Source organism: Bidens hawaiensis, unplaced genomic scaffold, assembly GCF_021521415.1.
Source record: "Bidens hawaiensis isolate Kalapana, Puna unplaced genomic scaffold, B.hawaiensis_p1.1 tig00039724_1, whole genome shotgun sequence".
In the NCBI taxonomy this organism is placed as follows: domain Eukaryota; kingdom Viridiplantae; phylum Streptophyta; class Magnoliopsida; order Asterales; family Asteraceae; genus Bidens; species Bidens hawaiensis.
Genome location: NW_027505627.1, coordinates 1 through 21,675, shown reverse-complemented (window position 1 = coordinate 21,675; position 21,675 = coordinate 1). Strand labels below are relative to the sequence as shown.

The 21,675-nt window shown below is 36.4% G+C and overlaps 2 protein-coding genes across 3 annotated transcripts; both read left to right on the top strand.

The window, feature by feature from the left end:
- The first annotated feature begins 966 nt into the window (after positions 1 to 966).
- LOC143614352 (uncharacterized) lies at positions 967 to 8,745 on the top strand. 2 transcript variants are annotated; one of them, XR_013150281.1, is made up of 4 exons: positions 967 to 1,243; positions 1,329 to 1,474; positions 7,699 to 8,438; positions 8,528 to 8,745. XR_013150281.1 is itself a non-coding variant. In XM_077087816.1 (3 exons), the coding sequence occupies exons 1-3, from the start codon at positions 967 to 969 to the stop codon at positions 8,137 to 8,139; spliced, it is 864 nt and encodes a 287-aa protein (XP_076943931.1). In that variant the 3' UTR covers positions 8,140 to 8,745. The 2 variants fall into 2 exon arrangements, 1 of the variants encoding a protein (XP_076943931.1); XM_077087816.1 differs by having other exon boundaries at positions 7,699 to 8,745.
- Positions 8,746 to 12,288: 3,543 nt separating this feature from the next.
- Positions 12,289 to 14,294, top strand: LOC143614345 (inactive protein FRIGIDA-like). The gene is made up of 2 exons (XM_077087811.1): positions 12,289 to 12,995; positions 14,011 to 14,294. The coding sequence occupies exon 1, from the start codon at positions 12,289 to 12,291 to the stop codon at positions 12,868 to 12,870; it is 582 nt and encodes a 193-aa protein (XP_076943926.1). The 3' UTR covers positions 12,871 to 12,995; positions 14,011 to 14,294.
- The last annotated feature ends 7,381 nt before the right edge of the window (positions 14,295 to 21,675 follow it).

The window sequence follows — 21,675 nt, the reverse complement described above, 5'->3', positions numbered from 1 at the left end:
AAGAAGCATGAAGAATTTGATACTTTGATGATTCACGAAGAAATTGTTGCATTGAAGAAGCTTGACGAAATTTCTTGTGATCAAAACATTGATATCTGTAAGTATCCAGAACAAACTGATGTATTGCAGAAGCATGAAGAAACTGGTGAATTAAAGAAGCCTGGAGATCTTGATACTTTGATTGTCTCTAAAGAACTTGATATTTCAGTGATTCCAGAAGCATTTGATACTCCAATGAAGCCTGTAGAAAGTCTTCCAGAAACTTCTTGTGATGAAACCATGACCACCGTTCCAGAAGCCGTTGTTTCAAAACAAAACCCTAACCGAATGACTACCGATGGCGAACATAGCCATGAAACCGTGAGCACACCTGAAGAACTTGATATTTCTGTCATTCCAGAAGAAATTGATACTTTGGAGAAGCCTGAAGAAAGTCTTCCAGAAACTTCTTTAAATCATACTACAACCACAGTACTAGAAACAGTTATTTCAGAACAAAACCCTAACCGAATGTCTACTGATGGCGAACGGAGTCATGAAAAGGAAACGATGCCCGAAAACCTTGAAGAAAATGATGTATCAGTATCTAAGAAGCCTGAAGAAACTGTTGTAGTAAAGAAGCCTGAAAAAATCAATACTTCGAAGGAGCATGAAGGAAATGGTATATGTACAAAGGCTAAGGAACCAGAAGTTTCAAATAACTCTGTGGTTTCTAAATTAGAACGCTTGTGTCGAAGCATGAGTTCTAAGGGAATGAAGTGGCATATAGCAACACATTATTCTGAAATGATTAATCTTCGCGAGGAAGTTGCAAAAGCATTGAAGCTGGCTGAGGATCCTGCAAAACTGGTTCTAAACAGCATTGGCCAGTTTTTGTACAGGACAGTAAAACATTCTGCAAGCCAGATCGGGACAAGCAAAATCTAGCAAGGATGGCTGCCGTTTTAATTTTGGAGTGTTTTTTTGATGATCAGCGGTGATGATGGGATTGAGATTGCAAAAAAAGACCAGGTAGATGCAGCAGCAGCTGCTGTTAGTTGGAGAAAACGGATGATGACAGAAGGTGGACCGGGTCACACGGATGAGGTTGATGCCAGGGGTTTGCTTCTGCTTATTAGTGGATTTGGGATTCAAGATCAAGTTTTCAAGATTCAGGATATTATGGATCTGATCAGGGCTAGTAATGTCAAGGGAATTTCCGCTGCACTTCGTCGTTCAGTTTTTCTTATTCAAAAAATTCCAGGTTTGTTGCTTTTTTATGTTAACTTCTTATACATAAAAACCTTGATAAAATGTATACTTTTTGATATAAATTATCCTTGTTTCAGAGGTAATTGCTTTGATGGTGAAGAATAATCTGGAACTTGAAGCTGCTGATGTTGCCCATGCTTTCGGGTTGGAGGATAAGTGTCACCCTCGGACATTTTTGCGCAATGACATTAGAAATATTCAAGACGGTTTTTCGTTTCAAATGGTAACCAATGCCCTTTGTTTTAATTACTCAATTTGAGCATTTTCTTTTCTAGTAAAACTTTTAATCTCAAATCACTTCCCTTTTTCTTAATCGGAAAGAATTCAAAAACTATCCCATATCCTATGTTCTTCCCATGGAAACTTTATTTTTGGTACATGTCAAAAGCCAACATCACCCGAAACAGTTTTTGTCTAAAGTTAGTCAACCTTTTGTTTTTGTCCGTGTGAAGTATGATTACAATAATTGTATTATACTTTAATAAGAGCAAAGTGTGATATAAGTTAAGTTATATATTAACATAGTTTGGTATAAGGACTTGGTTAAGTATCTTTGGGAAAAAGGACCAAACTTTTAAAAATTCTGCGCATGTGAATCTGACCAAGTTAGTCTGTCGAAATTTAACTTTGACCATGCTGACTTTTTTCGGGACAGGGTGGTAACATGGCCCTGATTGGGAGATGAAAACCTGTTAACTTACAAGATACCTCCAAAATGAAAGGTTTTGAAAATCAAATAACTTTTTGGAGAGAAAATACTGTATTCTTTTAAATAGAAATACGACCGAACTATGTTACCTTTCTATGCAATTTACTTGATTATAATAGTCATAGTTATCAAATGCGCTAGGCGCATAGGCCTTGCCTCGGGCCTAGGCGCATGGCGCAAAAAAAGCGAGTCTCCGAGAAAAAAAAGCGCATGATGAAAAATAAATAAAAGATATATTTATGTATTCCAAAACTTGAATCACATAGTTCCAATGCCAAAAATTATCCAATATCAAAAGTTTAAAACCCCAAAATTATCCAATACAAAATTCTAAAGTTTAATAGCATCAACAACCAACATAAATTTTGTAGTCACAAACTAATTGAAGTGAGCTCTACACATTTTCGATTAAGTCAGACTACTAATTATGCTATTCAACTTCTAGAACTAATAATAATATTTCAGACTAAAAAGCCCAACTTTAAATTTTAGGTTTCAAGTTTAAATCATATAATGGAAATTTAGAAAACATAAGCAAATTAAACTAAAAGAAACACGAGCATAATTATTAAATAATAACAAAATCAACTTAGCATTCATCAACTAGAAATGTCGATAATCATATAGGGATATTGAATTAAATTAAGTAAATTTGACTTTTTTTAGGTAACTCTAATAGACCAAGATCTCAGTATCAATCACAGAATTACCAAGATTTCAGGATCAATCATAGAATTATTCAATCATAGAATTATTCAGATTTCCATAGTATTTCTAATTGATTTACTCTGATTTATTTCCTTGTAAACTTATGGCCTATATATAGGACCTTTATGTATTCAGTATTATTAATAATAATAAACAATTCTGTGTTTCAATTTGTAAACTTATGGCCTATACAACCAATCTCTTTTTTTTTTCCATACTTGGCTCTTTGGCAATGATATCTGCCTTCACTACCGCTGAGAAAACAGCACATAACTCCCACAAATTCGCATTTAAACTCACCCCTACAAACTATGGATTCTGGAAAAACATGATCCACCCGTTTCTAATCACCAACCATCTTTTTGGCTATGTTGACGGGACCATCTGCTGCCCACCACCAAGTACTGCTGCCACTACCGACACAACAGCAATGGACAATCTGAGCAACTCTCACTGGCTCACGAATGATGCTTATGTCCGCATGGTTATAATCTCCACGATCTCTGAATCTTCTTTTCAGCATGTTCAAGGTGAAACTTCTCGTGACCTCTGGCTCTCTTTGGAACGAGCTTATGCACCACATAACTCATCCAGGGAATATACTCTCAAAACTCAGTAGCTAAAACTTGAGATGATTCTGGAAAAACATGATCCACCCGTTTCTAATCACCAACCATCTTTTTGGCTATGTTGACGGGACCATCTGCTGCCCACCACCAAGTACTGCTGCCACTACCGACACAACAGCAATGGACAATCCGAGCAACTCTCACTGGCTCACGAATGATGCTTATGTCCGCATGGTTATAATCTCCACGATCTCTGAATCTTCTTTTCAGCATGTTCAAGGTGAAACTTCTCGTGACCTCTGGCTCTCTTTGGAACGAGCTTATGCACCACATAACTCATCCAGGGAATATACTCTCAAAACTCAGTAGCTAAAACTTGAGATGAAACCTGATGAGACATCAGCCGCATATCTCACTCGTGCCCAAGAATATGCCACGGCTCTGACTAATATCGGGGAGCCATTTAAGGACAAAGATGTGACCATGCTGGTTCTCTCTGGCTTGCGTGAAGAATATGATGGCCTGAAAGCTAACCTCCTTACTCGCTGCCCACCAGTCACCTTTAATGAATTACATAGCCTTCTTAGTGATCTTGAGTTCATGATCCAACGGAGAATTTCCAACCCAGTGCAAGCTTATACAGCCGCAGCCCAGCCAGCGGGTCTGCCATCTCCCTTGGCAGGCCTGCTGCCTCTCCCTCAACCTAGCCCTGTACTCACTTCTTTACAGCAGCAAGCTTCCCTTCTTGACCCTGTTAATGAAATATCAAAAGAAGTCATAAAAAAACGGAAATTGCTCCTAGAATTGCGACTTCCCTATTTAGAAGCGCTAAATCATCGCCTCGCCTAAAAATAGTGCCTAGGCGCAGTAGGCGATCGTTTTTAATAACTATGATAATAGTATAGTTTTTTGAATAATTGTTATAAGGAAGCATTATGCATTAAAAATTGTATTTGGCAACCTGAATTCATTTGACATTTATTTAAAAAAAACCTTGTTTGAGCAGTTAGTTTAAACATAACCTGAATCAAACCTCTTCATAAGCAGATGGGCTTAAAGTGGGTAATTGATTTGGGCCAATTAGTTTCATATGTTTTGTCATTATTAAAGTAATTGGTCAAACGTATGAGGAAACTAAAATTGGTGTTTATTTATTCTATTTTTTATTTTTTAAATTTCGATCGGAGGGATTCAAGTAGCAGTTACTTGATCTTAAAATTTTAAACCCTAACGAAATGGGTGTTGAAACTTGTGCATTACTTTAGCATTTGACTCCTACTTTGACTCTCCTTTGACCCGTCCGGCAATGGAACCAAATGATTGAGTTTAGAATCTGGACTCAAGCAAACCATTCAATTACAAAAAAAACCCGATTCGAGATGGGAGGTCTCCGATTACCCGTTTCGAGATGGGAAGTCTCCGATACAAGGTTAAAGAAAACCCAATATTTAGATAGTAATAATAAACATTGACATCCTCCTCACTAGAACAATAGATATAAATAAGCACTAGTAGAATAATAACTTGACCTAAACTTAAGCTACCCTTTATTAATAGAATAATAACCGGCCCTAAATTTCAGCCACTTATTAACCCCATATCCCCTCTTTTAATAACTGATTTGATCAAGATACCCGGCCGTACAAACGACTTGTCCTCAAGTCAAAAATCCGATAGTTGTGCCAAGCGATCAACCATTCAATTATAGGCTGACCCTCTTCATATATCCATCCATAAGCTAGAGCAGATTGTGAAGGCCCTGCGATTTCCTTGTCTTTTGCATCTACACCCGACCTTTATGACATCTTGATTTCAGTGATTTTCTTCTTATCATGGGTTTTGCAGTTGGTTGTTCAGAGTTTGTATTCTTTTCCTCTTCCCCTGAGCCCAACAGTTTGCATGCTAGGAATTGCCCATTCTTCACAGAATCAAATTCGTGAAGGATTTTAGGAGTGGATTGTGATGACTGAGTAACAAACGATTAGTTAGGTTTGAAGGCAGGTGTTGCTACTGGGTTTCTGTTGGGCTTTGTATAGCCAACTTTGGACTCGGATTCAAGGGTCAAACTCATGGAATTAGGTTCTTTAGATTTAATTTTCAAACTCTGATGATGAGTTTTCTGGTTATAAGAGTTAACCATCTCGCCTCTTTTGTCTGCCATTAAACTGTCCTCCGTCCCCATGTTCTTCCAAACCTTATCTACCTTTTCACAATAGCTGCCATCTCTTATCATCTTATCATCTGGGACTTGATTTCTTCAACATCACCCCTCAATCGTGAGAGTATAGTGTCGAGCTTGGCGGCGATGGCTGCCAATTGAGCGGCAATTTGATCGGACGTAAGACCGCTTCCACCACTACCCCTGGTTTGCACCATTGTTCCTGTAATGTTTCTTGGCAATGGAACCAAATGGTAGTCTAGAATTTAGACTCAAACAAACGATTCAATTACTTGAACATAATAACCCGATTCGAGATGGGAGGTATTCGATTACCCGATTTGAGATGGGAAGTCTCCGATACAAGGTTAAAGAATACCTAATATTTAGATAGTAATAATAAGCATTGACATTCTTAAAAATATGACCCTAGGTCTATATATTCAAAATGAGTGTTAAAACTTCTTCATTACTTTAGCATTTGACTCCTCAAATTAAGTATTTGACTTTGACTCTCCTTTGAATACTCTTTAAATTAGGGGTGGCAAATGTTACCCATTGGGTTGTATTAAAAAATGTATATAATGGGTCATAAAGAGTCAAAACAGGTTGAAATTTCTCAGAGTTTTTTTTTTTTTTTTTTTTTTTGGAACGAGAAAAACGGGGGAAACTTTTTAGTACTTTTACTTTTTTAGTTTTTGATTTATATTTCGAGTTATGATTTTTAAAATTTTTTTTTTGAATTTTTTAATGAGGGGTTTTTGAAATGGGTCACATTTGCCACCCCTACTTTAAATTAAATGATAGACGGGAAACTAAATATGTTCTTTAATTGACTTGACCCGTTTGGCATTATGGGGATTTAACCCGAACCAGGTTTTCATTAATACTTTTGGCCCGGAGACACGACTTGTCCTCAAGAGGACAAGTCGAAAAGAAAGGAATTGTTGTGCCAAGCAATAAGCCATTCAATTATAGGCTGACCCCTTCATAGATCCGTCATTGAACCAAAACATATTGTGGTTGATAATTGACTTTTGTGCGTTTCAAATCTGCGTTTACAATTTTGCTTGTGCAAATCTGCGTTTCATATTTGCCGTGTGACTTTCCCCATACGAATTGATGTTTGGTGTGGGGGCTAAAGTGATGAACTTCTATGGTTTCCCAATTCCCTTGAGAGATTACGGGTGAATGTAAGGGTTTGATCCACATCGTCAATCTTCGTGTTCAACTGCAATACATTAACAACCGCTTGAACACCGAAAGCCTTTTGATTTTGAGATTTCAGATAGGGATCTTGCAACAACTTCACCGCACCCAGAACATGCTCAGATTTGACGACGTCATCACCCGAAACATGCTCATATCTGACAACGTCATCATTAGAACTGTTGTTGGGAGCATCCTCCTTGACCAGATTTGGCAATGGCTCTTCAGATTCAGATTCATCCTGAGTTTCCGTGTCACCAATCCAAGCCTTCTTGATCTCGACAATATCATCCTTCAAGGCTATGAGGGAATCTAATTGGAGCTATAATGGCTGCTAATTGAGCCATGCTAGCATCTTCTCTGTTGTTTAACATCATTTTCTCTTTGAATTTCCCGGCAATGGAACCAAATGATAGAGTCTAGAATCTAGACTCAAACAAACGATTTACTTGAACATAATAACCCGCTTCGAGATGGGAGGTCTCCGATTACCCGATTCGAGACGGGAAGTCTTCGATACAAGGTTAAAGAAAACCTAATATTTAGATAGTAATAATAAACATTGACATTCTTAAAGATATGACCCTAGGCTTTATACTAAATGAGTGTTGAAACTTCTCCATTACTTTAGCATTTGACTCCTCAAATTAAGCCTTTGACTTTGACTCTCCTTTGAATACTCTTTAAATTAAATGATAGACGGGAAAATGAATATGTTCTTTAATTGACTTGACCCGTTTGGCATTATGGGTTAACCCGAACCTGGTTTTTATCAAAACTTCCGGCCCGATGACACGACTTGAGGACAATAGATATTGACATCCTAATACTTAGATAATAATGAATATTTACATCCTCCTCACTAGAACAATATATATAAATAAGCACTAGTAGAATAATTACTTGCCCTAAACTTAAGCTACCCTTTATTAATAGAATATCAACCGGTCCTAAATTCCAGCCACTTATTAACCCCATATCCCCTCTTTTAATAACTGATTTGACCAAGATATGGGATCGTATCAGATTGAAGTAGCAGTTACCTGATCTGAAAATTTTAAAACCCTAACGAAATGGCTTCAAATGGGTAACAGGGTCATGAAAATGTGAGGACACCTGAAAGCCTTGAAGAAATTGATGTATCAAACAAGCCTGAACAAACTGATATCTTGAACAAGCCTGAAGAAATTGATTTCTTGAAGCAGCCTGAACAGATTGATATCTGTAGAAGTCCAGAACAAATTGATGTATTACAGAAGCCGGAAGAAATCAATACTTCAAAGAAGCCTGTGCTTTCTGCCTTACAGTTATTGTGTCGAAGCATGAAATCTAAGGGAATGAAGAAACATATAACGAAACATTATTCCAAAATGATTAATCTTCGTGGAGAAATTTCAAATGCGCTGAAGCTGGCTGAAAATCCTGCAAAACTAGTTTTAAACAGCGTTTGCAGGTTTTCTGTACAGGGCAGTAAAAGATTTTGCATGCCTCCGGTTTCACATCAAAAAAAAGAAAAATGCAGGAAGTTTGGTTGAAGTGTTGATTTTGGAGTGTTTTGTGACGATCGGCAGTGACGTTAATGAGATTGCAAAAAAGGATCAGGAATATGCAGCGGAGGCTGCTATTGGTTGGAGAAAACGGATGATCAAAGATGGTGGGCTGGGGCATATAGATGAGGTTGATGCCAGGTGTTTGCTTCTGCTTATCAGTGGATTTGGTATTCAAGATCATGCTTTCAAGATTCAGGATATTATGGATCTGATCAGGGCTAGTAATGTTAAAGGAATTTCCGCTGCACTTCGTCGTTCGGTTTTTCTTATGCCAAAAATTCCAGGTTTGTTGCTTTTTATGTTAAATTTCTTATAAATTAAAACCTCGATAAATGTGTACTTTCTGCTGTAAATTATCCTATCCTTGTTTCAGAGGTAATTGATTTGATGGTGAAGAATAATCTGGAAGTTGAAGCTGCCGATATTGCCTACGCTTTTGGGTTGGAGGATAAGTGTCATCCTCAGCGCATATTGGGGACGATTTTGCGCAACGACATTACAAATATTCAAGACGGTTCTTCGTTTCAAACGGTAACTAATTACCTCTCTGCTTTAGGATTGTTTCTCAATTTGAACATGTTTTTTCTAGTAAACTTTCTCAAATTACGTGCTTCTTTTTTGTTAAATGGAAAGAATACAAACACCATTTCATACCCCATGTTCTTTTATGGAAGGTCTATTTTTTGTACGGGTCAAAAGCCAACATGATCCGAAATACTTTTTTTCCAAAGTTATTCAACTTTTCTTTTTTTAATTATTTATCTGTGTGAAATATGATTACAAGAATTGTATTTTATTTCTATAAGGGCAAAGTACGATATAAGGTAAGTTTAGCCATATTTCTGCTTGGAGGAATATAGTTTATTCATTTATTTATTTATTTTTTCACTCTAAAGAGGACTCAGTTTGAGTATCCTTATAATAAAAGGATCAAACGCATTAAAGTAATTGGTCAAACGTATGAGGGAACTAAAATTGTTTATATCAATCAATCAATACCCAGTGGAATCCCGCTAATAGCAAAGCTATAAGTAGGGTCTGGGGAGGGTGGGATGTAGGCACACCGTACCTCTATCCAAAGGGATAAAGAGGTGGCTTCCAGAGATACCCTCAGCTCTAAAAGAACACATGTCTGCGGGAATATAAGAGAAGATCAAAGTTCACGGTAATATAATTGAAAATAGCACGTAGTAAAATTAATATTACTAATACATAAAATATATAATATATGACAAGAAAATAGCATAATGGTATGTGACTAAAAGAAAATTTTTTTAAAATGGCGTGTATGGAAAAAAAAAGAGGAAAATGGGAAAGTCAAAAAAAAAAAAGGGAAATGGTTGAGCCGCTATTGGGAATAGCGGCTTAGGAGTAAATTTATTTTGCTTTTCTGACTTAGAGAGAGGGAGCCGCTTTTGGCAATGGAGGCTTAGGAAGAAAAGAGGGAGCCGCCATTGCCAATCGCGGCTTAGGAACAAACCAACTTAACCCCGTTTAACCTCCGTTAGTTATAGTATTGGGTATAAAAAAAACCCACCAAAACCCTATCACACACCCTAACACACATTATAATTTTATAACTTTAAAAAAACCCACCAAACAACCTAATACACATTTACATATCTGCATTTATATTTTATAAAAACTATACCTATTTACATATGTTAATTTATATATTTTATAAAACTAATTTGTTTACATATCTCCATTATAATTTACATATCTCCATTTGTTTAATTTTTATAACTCTAGTATATTTAAAATATATATGAATGATATTTTTTTAATAATACTATTTATTAAAACAATATTATTTGTTAAAATAAGATTTATTACATTAGCTAATTTAAAATTTACAATACAAGTAATAATCTAATGCCTATGCGGATGGCGGATCAAACAGCCGCCGGTGCCACAACCAACAGGTCTAGGATGTCTTTGTGGTCGTCCTCGTCTTGGTGGTGGATCTTCGGCTTCATCATCATCTGGTTGTCCGGAGCTTTCTGGTTGACTCGTGTGCAGGTCCAAGCTCATTGGAACCGGAGTTAAATGTTGGTATCGCGGTTGTGGAACATCAAGACCGGTATTATCAAAATTCTGGAAGTTCCCCGGCTGGTCGGAGTACATCGGAGCAATCATATTGGTATAAGGAGTTTGTCAAAAAAATCCAGCCCAACTGTTTTCTAGGTTGTAGTTAAAACTCGATTGGGTACCAAATGGATTGCTTGATGATGCCTCTCCAGCATTCTGAAATGAAGGTCTATAACCGAAATCTCAATCTATTGCTTCCCCTCCAACTTGTGAGGTACCCTCCCCATGGTAGGGTGTTGCACCCAATGCCTACCATCGATTTTGTCTTAGGCATGTAAAGAGCAATTTCGCCACGCATTTCAAGGGTGTGAGCTTGAAGAAGATGTGTTGGGAGATCGGAAGCACGACACAACAAAGAAAGTACGATCGCCTAATGTAGAGCCTAAAGAGAACAAATAAACAGGCGTGGAAATACCTGAAAGACATTGATAGAAGTAAGTGGACACTCCTGCATGACAAGAAAAATCTCCGATGGGGTAACCTCACCACGAACATCTCCGAAAGCATGAACAATGTGTTGCGTGGTGCCCGGATGCTCCCGATAAGGGCATTAGTTGAGCATACCTTTACAAGAGAGGTTCACCAATACGTCATAAACTACCAACTGGTGTATAATTGCTCGACCCAATTTCCGGACCGCAAGTGGACATTGTTCCTTGGTCGTGAAATAAGGGCTCGAGAACATAGAGTATTCCCTTATTCAGTACCTGAGCAAGTGTTCATGGTGAAAACATGCCTACAGACCTCCGATTAAACCGGCGATAGTCCTTATACGGTCAAATTCAAGAAGAAAACTTGCACTTATGGTAAGTGGCAAATTTACCGGTTCCCTTGTAGCCATGCAATTGCAGTTTGCCACTATCTACAAGAAGATCCAAAAAGTATTGTGAATAGCAGGTTTCACACACATACACATACCGTGCGCAATACAACAACAGCTATCATCCGGTGAGTCATAAAGAAGATTGGAACGACGCCGGATGGACACTTTATGGGGATGAAAATATGATAACCATACTAAGAGGAAGACGTCGTGCGAGGAGGATGCGTAACGAGATGGATAACACCTATGCACAGGAAAGGACAGGGCGTCTGTGCTCTGGCTGTAAACAACCGGGTCACATGATCAACAATTGCCCAAATCGACCAAATTAGTGCTGTTAGGTCTTGTATCTCGTGTTACTTTGTATGTGTATTATGTTAACTAGTTTAATATTTTGAGGAATGTTAGGTCTTGTATCTCGTGTTCTTGATAGTATTATAGTTTTTTATTTCATTATCTTAATATTATTAGATGTCAAATGATCTTACATTACATTACAATAATTTAACATATTTATACTTATTTAAACCATAACGTGCAATATTTATACAAATTAATATTAGAGTTATAAAAATTAAATTACGGTTATAAATAATGAATCCTACACTAATAAATTATCATTTAAACAAATTAGTTTTATAAAATATATAAATTAACATATGTAAATAGGTATAGTTTTTATAAAATATAAATGGAGATATGTAAATGTGTATTAGGTTGTTTGGTGGGTTTTTTTAAAGTTATAAAATTATAATGTGTGTTAGGGTGTGTGATAGGGTTTTGGTGGGTTTTTTTTATACCCAATACTATAACTAACGGAGGTTAAACGGGGTTAAGTTGGTTTGTTCCTAAGCCGCGATTGGCAATGGCGGCTCCCTCTTTTCTTCCGAAGCCTCCATTGCCAAAAGCGGATCCCTCTCTCTAAGTCAGAAAAGCAAAATAAATTTACTCCTAAGCCGCTATTCCCAATAGTGGCTCAACCATTTCCCTTTTTTTTTTTGACTTTCCCATTTTCCTCTTTTTTTTTTTCCATACACACCATTTTAAAAAAATTTTCGTGACTAAAATAGGGTAAATAGCAGCCCTCAAGGTATTCCTTTATCTCTAAAAATCCTTAACTTTAATTCCTTTCTCCCTAAAATTGTTTATGATTTTTTAATTTTCGGTGGGAGGGATTGAAGCGGAAATTACTTTATCTGAATTCTGTAAACCTTAACGGAATGGCTTCTAATGGTGAACAAAGCCATGAAAATCTAAACACACCTGAATGCCGTGAAGAAACTGATGTATCAAACAAGCCTGAAGAAATTGATATATTACAGAAGCCTGAAGAAATTGGTACCAGTACGAAGGCTAAAGAACCCAAAGCTTCAAAAAACTCAATGGTTTCTAAATTAGAAAACTTGTGTCGAGGCATGTTTTCCAAGGACATGAAGTGGCATGTAGCAAAACATTATTCTGAAATGATAAATAATCGTGAGGAAATTGCAAAGGCATTGAAGCTTGCTAAAGATCCTGCAAAACTTGTTTTAGACAGCATTGGCAGGTTTTTTGTACAAGGCAGTAGAACATTCTGCAATCCTGCCAATCCACATCAGGACAAGCAAAAAGCAGGACGGATGGCTGCAGTTTTGATTTTGGAGTGTTTTCTGATGATCAGCAATGATGATGACATTGAGATTGCAGAAAGTGACCAAGATTGTGCCGCAAAAGCTGCTGTTGATTGGAGAAAACGGATGATCAGAGAAGGTGGACCGGGACACACAGATGAGGTTGATGCCGGGTTTGCTTCTGCTTATTAGTGGATTTGGGATTCAAAACCATGTTTTCAAGATTAAAGATATTATGGATCTGATCAGGGCTAGTAACGTGAAGGAAATTTCCACTGCACTTCGCCGTTCGGTTTTTCTTGTCCCCAAAATTCCAGGTTTGACGCTTTCATATGTCAATTTCTTATACATTAAAACCTCGGTAAATGTATACCTCATAACCAGAAGAAATATTCGTCCGGTGAGGCTATTCGATTGACCATAATAATATTTAATAATTCAAGATAGTAAAAAAAGCTATTCATATATCGAGGTTGCACCAAAGATGGTGTATAATTTGTGTGATTAAATAAAAATAGTATGCATATATGTGTATAGGGGCGTGTGCTCAATAGACAACCAGTTGTAAGTTGACAAGTGCGAGAACGTCATTTACATCTGTACATAATGCTAACTAGATGTAGTGAGAGAGAAAGATAGACAGCAGTTGTGCAGTTACATAATTGTCTGATGCATCACATCCAATGCAATATATATATATATATATATATATATATATATATATATATATTTGTGTGTGTTTGTGTGTGTGCATCTATATATACATGTGTGTGTATATGTATATAGGGAGAGGTTAATTAAGAAGAAAAAGAAACAAGTCATTTATTTTATATGGCAATGGTTATTATACAAATGTTCTGTTATACACATATTTTTATATGGTTTTCTATAAATAATTGATTTTTGTTTATGTATTTTCTTATAATGATAAAGTAGCTGAATAAACATTGTTTTTTTAATCATTTTTTTTTTGTAATTTAAAATTTTCTAAAATCGGCAAACAAATTATCTTTTCTACTTAAATCTCTTTTAATCACTAAAACCGTCTGTGTACGAGCAAAAAAATTGTTCTTAACTTTGTTACGCCAGTAACAACAATGTATAACGTTGGAGATTTATGTTAACCTTCCTGCTTTGAATTGTACACATGATGGCTAGATATTACTAATTATATGGGAACTTGTTATTTCATTTTATATTTTGGATATGTGCAACCTTGATTCGTTTTACTGTGTCTAAGGTTTATAACATTAGTTTGATCTTTCATGCATTCGTTTCTTTTGTTAAGTACACGAGCTTAACTATTTTCTGCTAAATTATTACTTGTTTCAGCGGTAATTGATTTCATGGTGAAAAAGAATATGGAAATTGAAGCTGCTGATATTGCCTACGATTTCGGATTGGAGGATAAGTGTCACCCTGAGAACATATTGGCGTCATTTTTGCACAAAAAAATTAAAGATATTCAAAATGGTTCTTCTTTTCAAATGGTAAACAATACTCTCTCTCTCTCTCTCTCTCTCTTATTGGTGTTGTGCTATCTTTTTTAGTAAACTTTCAAGTTTTAATCTCAAATTAGGGGCGTGCAAGAAACCGAAAAAACCAATCCGAAACCAAAATAACCGAAAAATCCAAACCGAAAAAAACAAACCGAAACAAAAACTGAACTAACGGTTCGTTATTGGTTTTGCATGTAATAAAAAACGAAAAAGCAGAACCGAACCAAATTTTACATATATATTTTAAGTAATTTTAAGAGTTATTAATAAATATGTTACTCATATACTTTCGGCCAAATGTATAATAATCAATTAGTTAATAATTAACAAAATTTTTTATACATAAATTCATTATTTTCTGCTAACTTTTTTTCCACCTAAAATTTTGAAGCTCAAATTGCAAAACCCGAAACCAAACTAAACCAAAACGATAACTAAAAAACGAAAACCGAACGGTTTATAAAATCCCAAAACCGCACCGACCCCCCCCCCCCCCCCTCTCAAATTACCTTTTTTATCACTTAGAAAGAATTTACAACGCTATCCTATATCCTATCACCTTTCTATGGAAGGTCTATACTTTATATGGGTCAAAAGCCATCCTGACCAATATTTGTCCCAAGTTATTCTACTTTCTTTTTTATCTATGTGAGAGATGATTACAAAAAGTTGAGGCATATATGTGTCCAAATTTAGCCAACATATTAAAGTTATTCTTCTTTTATTTTATCTGTGTGAAATATAATTACAAAATTTTGAACCATATATGTGCCCAAAGTTAGCTAACATATTTTGTCATACTTCTACTTGGGAGGATCATAATATTTTTTGTCCACTTCAAAAAATACTCTTAAGTGATATAAAACAGAATAAGGGTTCAAATTTTCAAAAATTTAGGGGATCCAAACCAAGTTTGTTGTCGGAGTGATGGCGTTCCTGTAACTTTGACCATGTTGACTCGCTTTCGTACCTGGTGGTTACACGACACTGATGTGCGATACGAGGACATGTTAACTTACAAGATACATTTAATGCAAGGTTTTTAAGTTGAACAACTTTTTAAAGAGAAAAATGCTATTGAACTTTGTTACCTTTGTATGCAATTTGCTTGTTTATGCTAATATAGCTTTTTGAGTAAAATGTTTTAAGAAGGTTTAATGCATTAAAATCACATTTTTGGCAACCTCAATTTATTTGACCTTTTTTTATCTCACTTGTTCGAGCGGTTAGTTTGAAGTATATCCAAATCAACCTATTCATAAGTAGGTAAAGTATACGATTTGGGTCACAGCTAGTTTCATATGTTGTCATTTCTAAAGGGCATTTGTGATGAAAGAAAAAGGTGATTAGTCGAACGTGCGAGGGGACTAAAATTGGTGTTTGTGATTTTTTAAATTTCAGTCAAAGGAAATGAAGCAACAGTTAATTGATCTCAAATCTGTAAAACAATGTCTTGTGAGATCCTTCAATGCATCTTCCTGACTTAAGAATTATGAGCAAATACAAAATCTCAAGAAAAGGATAAACGACGGGATATTAATTCCAAAGAGGAAGTCTTTAGAAAACCCAATTCATAAGGGAGCGAAACGTGCTCGTGTTAGTCACCAAAGCATGCCACATCAACAGAATCCTGTTGATCACTATCGCATGAATCAGTTTATCCGGCCAACACGACCGAGCACAAGCTACCTTGACTTTAATCGAAACCCTAGCTACATTACTAATCGTTCCACTTCATCTGTATACGATGCACCTGCAACGACTATGGCTACGACTATGGCTGAACACTTGACCGGCCTAGTGCAAGATGGTTTAACCTATGGGTTTTATGGCGATGACCAAATGGTGCATCAAAGCTCTAGTAGGTATGGAGCAGATGTTGCGCTTTATTCAAGACATGGTGAAACATATGATTCACAATCTTATGATAGACCAAACGGACGGAGTCAACCGGAATTGTTTCAAAGAGTTCCCCCTTTGGGTGGCTTTCCCGGAAGGCATGGCCCATCCTCGGCTCTCTATGGCTTTGTTGATATAGTTGAAAAGGAATCACATGGTTTTCGTCATGGGTAGTAACAATGCATAATGTTTTGTTGTACGTGTATCCGAATAGGGTGGTTAACTTAATATTCGAGATCGTTATGTTTTGGTAAAATTGTAACTATGTGTTTGAATCGACGCTTAGATTCGTCCAAAGCAAGCCATTTGACTTGGCGTTGCAACAATTCGTAACCGCGGATTACAAAACAAGATCGTAATCAAAGGAAACCTTTGTTGCTTACAAGAGAAGGATAGAAAAAGGTTTGAAGGTGTATTGATTTGGAAGGTGGTTTGCATAAATGGCAACCCACACTATCTTAGAGCGTTCCCATTCAACTCCCTATCCCTATATCCAAAATTACACTAAAACACACTACATTTCTCTCTTTTTCAATTAAATAATACTTTTTATACCTTTATCATTATCATTTCTCTTTCATTCACTCACAACCACTTTCAAAATATATTAAAAAATTATAAGAGGTGAACAGTAGCTTTTCAAATATACAGAAAAATCACCGTGTTTTCTAAAATATGAAACCTCTTCACTCATAACACCCTAAATCACTCTCTAATATCTAAATTATAAAAACACCCCCTCACATAATATGGTGGGTTGGATGAGAATGCTCTTAGCTAGCCAAGTCTTGAAGCATCTTAACAAATCTAGGCTAGATATTTACAATGTTTAAGTAATGGTTCTACGATTGGTACAATACCGGTAGTCTTGATCCGGTAGTCCAGTTCATTAAGTACTAAGTACTATCGAAATTGAGTGTTCTTGAAACTGAACACATAAAAACAAATGCCAATACTTGTATCCGTGGTTTACAGGCGGTATCAGTTTGTTACGGTATCGGTACTCAACATAGTTGTTCATATCTTGTTCTAGGTCTAAAAGAGTAGGCTTGTAAATGCCTTTTGATTTTGATTTGTTGTGGGTATTCTAGGTCGTTTGTGCGTATTGAATATTTTAACTGCTGCAAAACGTTTCAAGAAATGCATCAACATTGTATAATTTTTTTAGTAGGATTCGACATTCTCTCGAACGGTTATTGTTACCCATGACTCATCCTAGGTGCTTACTGAATTTAGTAGCTTGCTTTTGTGTCCCTAGTACGACACTATTTTTTGTTTTTCCCTTGGTTTCCACATGCTAAAACCAAACACAAGTCGTACGGCCAATACTGTTTTACCTCGACCCTAGTTTCACGTTCATGACGCATAGAGTATCATCCATAAACAGAATGAGAAAGACTTGAACTCCGAGAAGAAAATTATCACGAGCACAAAGTAGAGCACACCTACCTTGTCTCCAATGTTGGCATTCACGATTTGACCATGTCATAAATCAATTTGTTGTCACTATGTGCGGTTTTGAACTTTTCCTTCCGACACAAAGTTGTGACTACTTCACTTGGGCTCTCAAGTGCTTTAATTGCACTTTGACACCTTGCATCCCTTGTGCTTACTATCTTTTAGTCATCTTACCCTCCTCAGACCCGCCATAGCATTGCTTTTGGTGAGATATACTGAGTACGATGATGATGATGATGATGATGATGATGATGATGAGACAACCATTGAGTGCAAACTAGTCCTTTCGTTACAATTCTGTATCGCGTGTCTTTTTTCACCACGAATAAAAAGGCATTATTCTTGTCGGTGGCATTGCATGCATCCCTCTTTTGGGAATGATGTCGATGGACTCCCCACCATGCCATTGTCATTTTTTTCGATAATGGGTTTACACGCTCAATTGTGGGCGAGATCTCTATCAAACTTCCCGCTAGACCATAATTAAAGGCAAATCTTGGATGTCCTTGACATGGTCATTTACTATTTCGGCTACTACTTTGATGCTACCAAGCACTCAGTCACGGCCTCTGCCTTGACTAACACTACTCTAACCTGCCATTTGAAACATTGCTACTCGAGTTCTAACTTCTTATCTCAATCAATCATACAAAATGCCATCATTGTCGTTAATAGGTATAATCTTAGAACACAGTAAGGTAAACCGTTTGAAACATTGATAAAGTGCTATTAACCCTTTACATTACTACTCGAGTTCTAACTTCTTATCTCAATCAATCATACAACTAAACCGTCACTCGCCTCTTACAAGGCATGTCGGCACATGCAAGGAAACTCTACGAACTCTACTGGCTATAACTATCTTTACCGGCATCATTAAGTGAGTCTCATTCCCAGCTTAAGTTTAGACGTCGAGGATGCCCAAATCGCTCATATTACTACCATGTTACCAACTTGTAACGCACGTAATCCAGAACATCACAAAAGTTGAGTTTAAACATGCAAACTAGTTGTTAAACTTCGAATCAGTTACTCATAACTACACAACAAACAACAAAAAGATAAACAATCAGAAAATAACCCCGAGAAAAATCAGAGGAAAGGATATTTTGATACGTCTCGTATTCGAGGTTGATTCACCGGTCGAACACTATCTAGAACGTTGGATATTATTAGTCTTGTAATATATATGATTTGTGAAAAACCAAATATACATGTATTAAGAATATATATATTACAGGTACTCTACAAAACAAACAAACATATATTGATTGAAGATGCACAATTTACTCTGTCCAAACACACGTATGACTTATTATATGTGCATAGGATTCATTATGTAAGTTAATGATCTACTTGTACCCCTCTTAAGTTAACAGGTGTCTAGAAGCGCACTCCTGTTATTGTAACATGTGTTTACTATGTACTCTTCTTTTCATCATCGTTGTCGTTATCGTACTCAGCAAAGCTATGGTAAGGTATGAGGAGGGTAAGACGTAGACAACCTTACCACTACCCCGTATGAAAAGAGAGGCTGCTTACGGTGATTTCCCCGGCTCGATCATAGTTTTTCATCAAGCCTTGGACATAGACATACACCAACTTAACCATTGGGACCCCGCTCATTAGTTCGGAAGTACGGTAACATGGGTGACTCGACTTGGTTTGACTTAATAAGGTTTGAACCGAACTCGTTTATTAGTTAACTTATTTTAATAAAAAAAAAAACAAAATGGACCAACCACCACCATGGATGAATTGACACTGGAAAATTATATCGTGGGTATGGGATTAGAGCCATTCAAATCGCCAACAGGACGCTTAAACAGGGGTGCAAATGTGCGGTAACAAATGTGTGTTTAAATCTGATGAAATAAGCTTTTTTAAACATTATCCACGGGTTCAGAACTCACAAACTAATTACATAACTAATATTCAATTCTTTTATGATCAACGATTAGGTGGTAAGCCTTTTATTATCCTTTTTCCAGCTGTCAGACATGATGGATTCTCTGGCCTTCTTTTTTTCACCCCGACGCAAAATCAGCAAAGTATAAAAACGTCAAATATGCTTGCAAATATTTTAGGTGTGATTAACCGATAGAAAACAACCATACCCAGGGCTCCCATTTTTAACTACAACCCGACCTGAATAACTATTAACCTGTACTCGAAAGTATCGCACTTATGAAACCTGAGTACAACCTATACTAGTCGAGTACTGATTACTAGTATTCTATGCAATTATTAAATAACATGCCTTGTACTATTGAATGAATATCATTGCTTACCTAATTATCTAGAGGTTAGAAATGACAATTTATTCAATCAATTGATTGTTGTTCAAGGTCAATTCATTAGACGACCGGTTGTTCATTCCATCAATCGAACTGGATTATATGGTTTGTTATTTGCTTATGTAAGTTAAAACTTGAGATGATATTTGGTTAAATTTTAGCATATGTATATATTTTTAGTTTATTAGGTCAAATAATCAAAACTCGATTAACCCGTACTCATGGAACCAGAACTCGAATAACCTGGGGGAAATTAGGGTCGGGTATGAGTACTCGAACCGGAGAAACCTGAAAGTACAACCCGAATCCCAAACGTTTGTATCAACCATACATTTACCAGTGAATTCAACAACAGTATTGACATTAGATAACATATCCATATTCTCAGTATTTAGTATTTGAAAGAAACATACCATCACCGGATAGGCAGATATCGTATAGGATAGGCTGCCACTAGAGCCACTACAATGTAAGCACGGTAAAACCTAGAATGAAAAGGAAAAATGATAATTAGACGGACTTACTTAAAAATCAGAATAAATAAATAAACTCAATCCACATATCAAATCACCACATGATTTGAAATCACATGTGGTGATTTGATATGTGGATTGAGTTTGTTTATTAATTTAATTTTTGAGCAAGTCCATCTGATTAACATTTATTCTTTTCGTTTCAAGTTTTACCGTGCTTACATTGTTGTGGCTCTAGTGACAGCTCATATTGTGAGGCTGAGAATATGGCTACGTTATACTGAGAATATGGATACGTTATCTATCTAACGTCGATACTGTTGCTGAATACACTGGTAAAGGTATGGTCGATACGAGACTTGGGTTGAACTTTCGGGTTCTCAAGTCAGATTCCTCGGGTTCATGATATTTTTTATGAGTACTCATACCCGACCCTAGTTTCCCTCATGTTATTCGGGTTTCGAGTATTTGAAAAAAATATCATGAATCCGACCAGAGAAACTCGAAAGTTCAACCCAAATCCCGCATGTTTGTACCAACCATATCTTACAAGTGTATTCAACAACAGTGTCGATATTAGATAACACACCCATATTCTCAGTATTTGAAATAACCATACCATCACCAGATAATGTAGCCATATTCTTAGCCTCACAGGATGGGCTGCCACCAGAGCCACTGCAATGTAAGCACGGTAAAACCTGGAACGAAAATGAAAAATGATAATTAGATTGACTTACTCAAAAATCAAAATAAACAAATAAACTCAATCCACTTATCAAGTCATCACATTATCTGAATCACCAGCACATGTAGTAATATGATAAGTGAATTGAGTTTATTTATTTATTTTGAGTTTTGAGTAAGTGCGTATAATTATCATTTTTCCTTTTCATTCAAGGTTTTCCGTGTTTATATTGTAGTGGCAGCCCATCCTGTGAGTGTGAGGCTGAGAATATGGATACGTTATCTAATGTCGATATTCTTGCTGTATACACTGGTAAAGGTATGGTTGAAACAAACGTTCGGGATTTGGGTTGTACTTTCGGGTTTCTCGGGTTAATGATATATTTTTTTTTTCAAATACTCAAAACCAATTAACCCGTACTCATAAACCCGAACTCGATAAACCGGGGGAAACTAGGGTGGGGTATGAGTACTAAAAAAAATAACATGAACTCGAGGAATCCTACCCGAGAAACCCGAAAGTTCAACCCAAATTCCGCATGTTTGTATCAACCATATCTTAACCTGTGTATTCAGCAACGGTATCAACATTAGATAGGTAACGTATCCATATTCTTAGTATTTGAAATAACCATACCATCACCAGATAACTTATTCATATTCTCATCCTCACATGATGGGCTG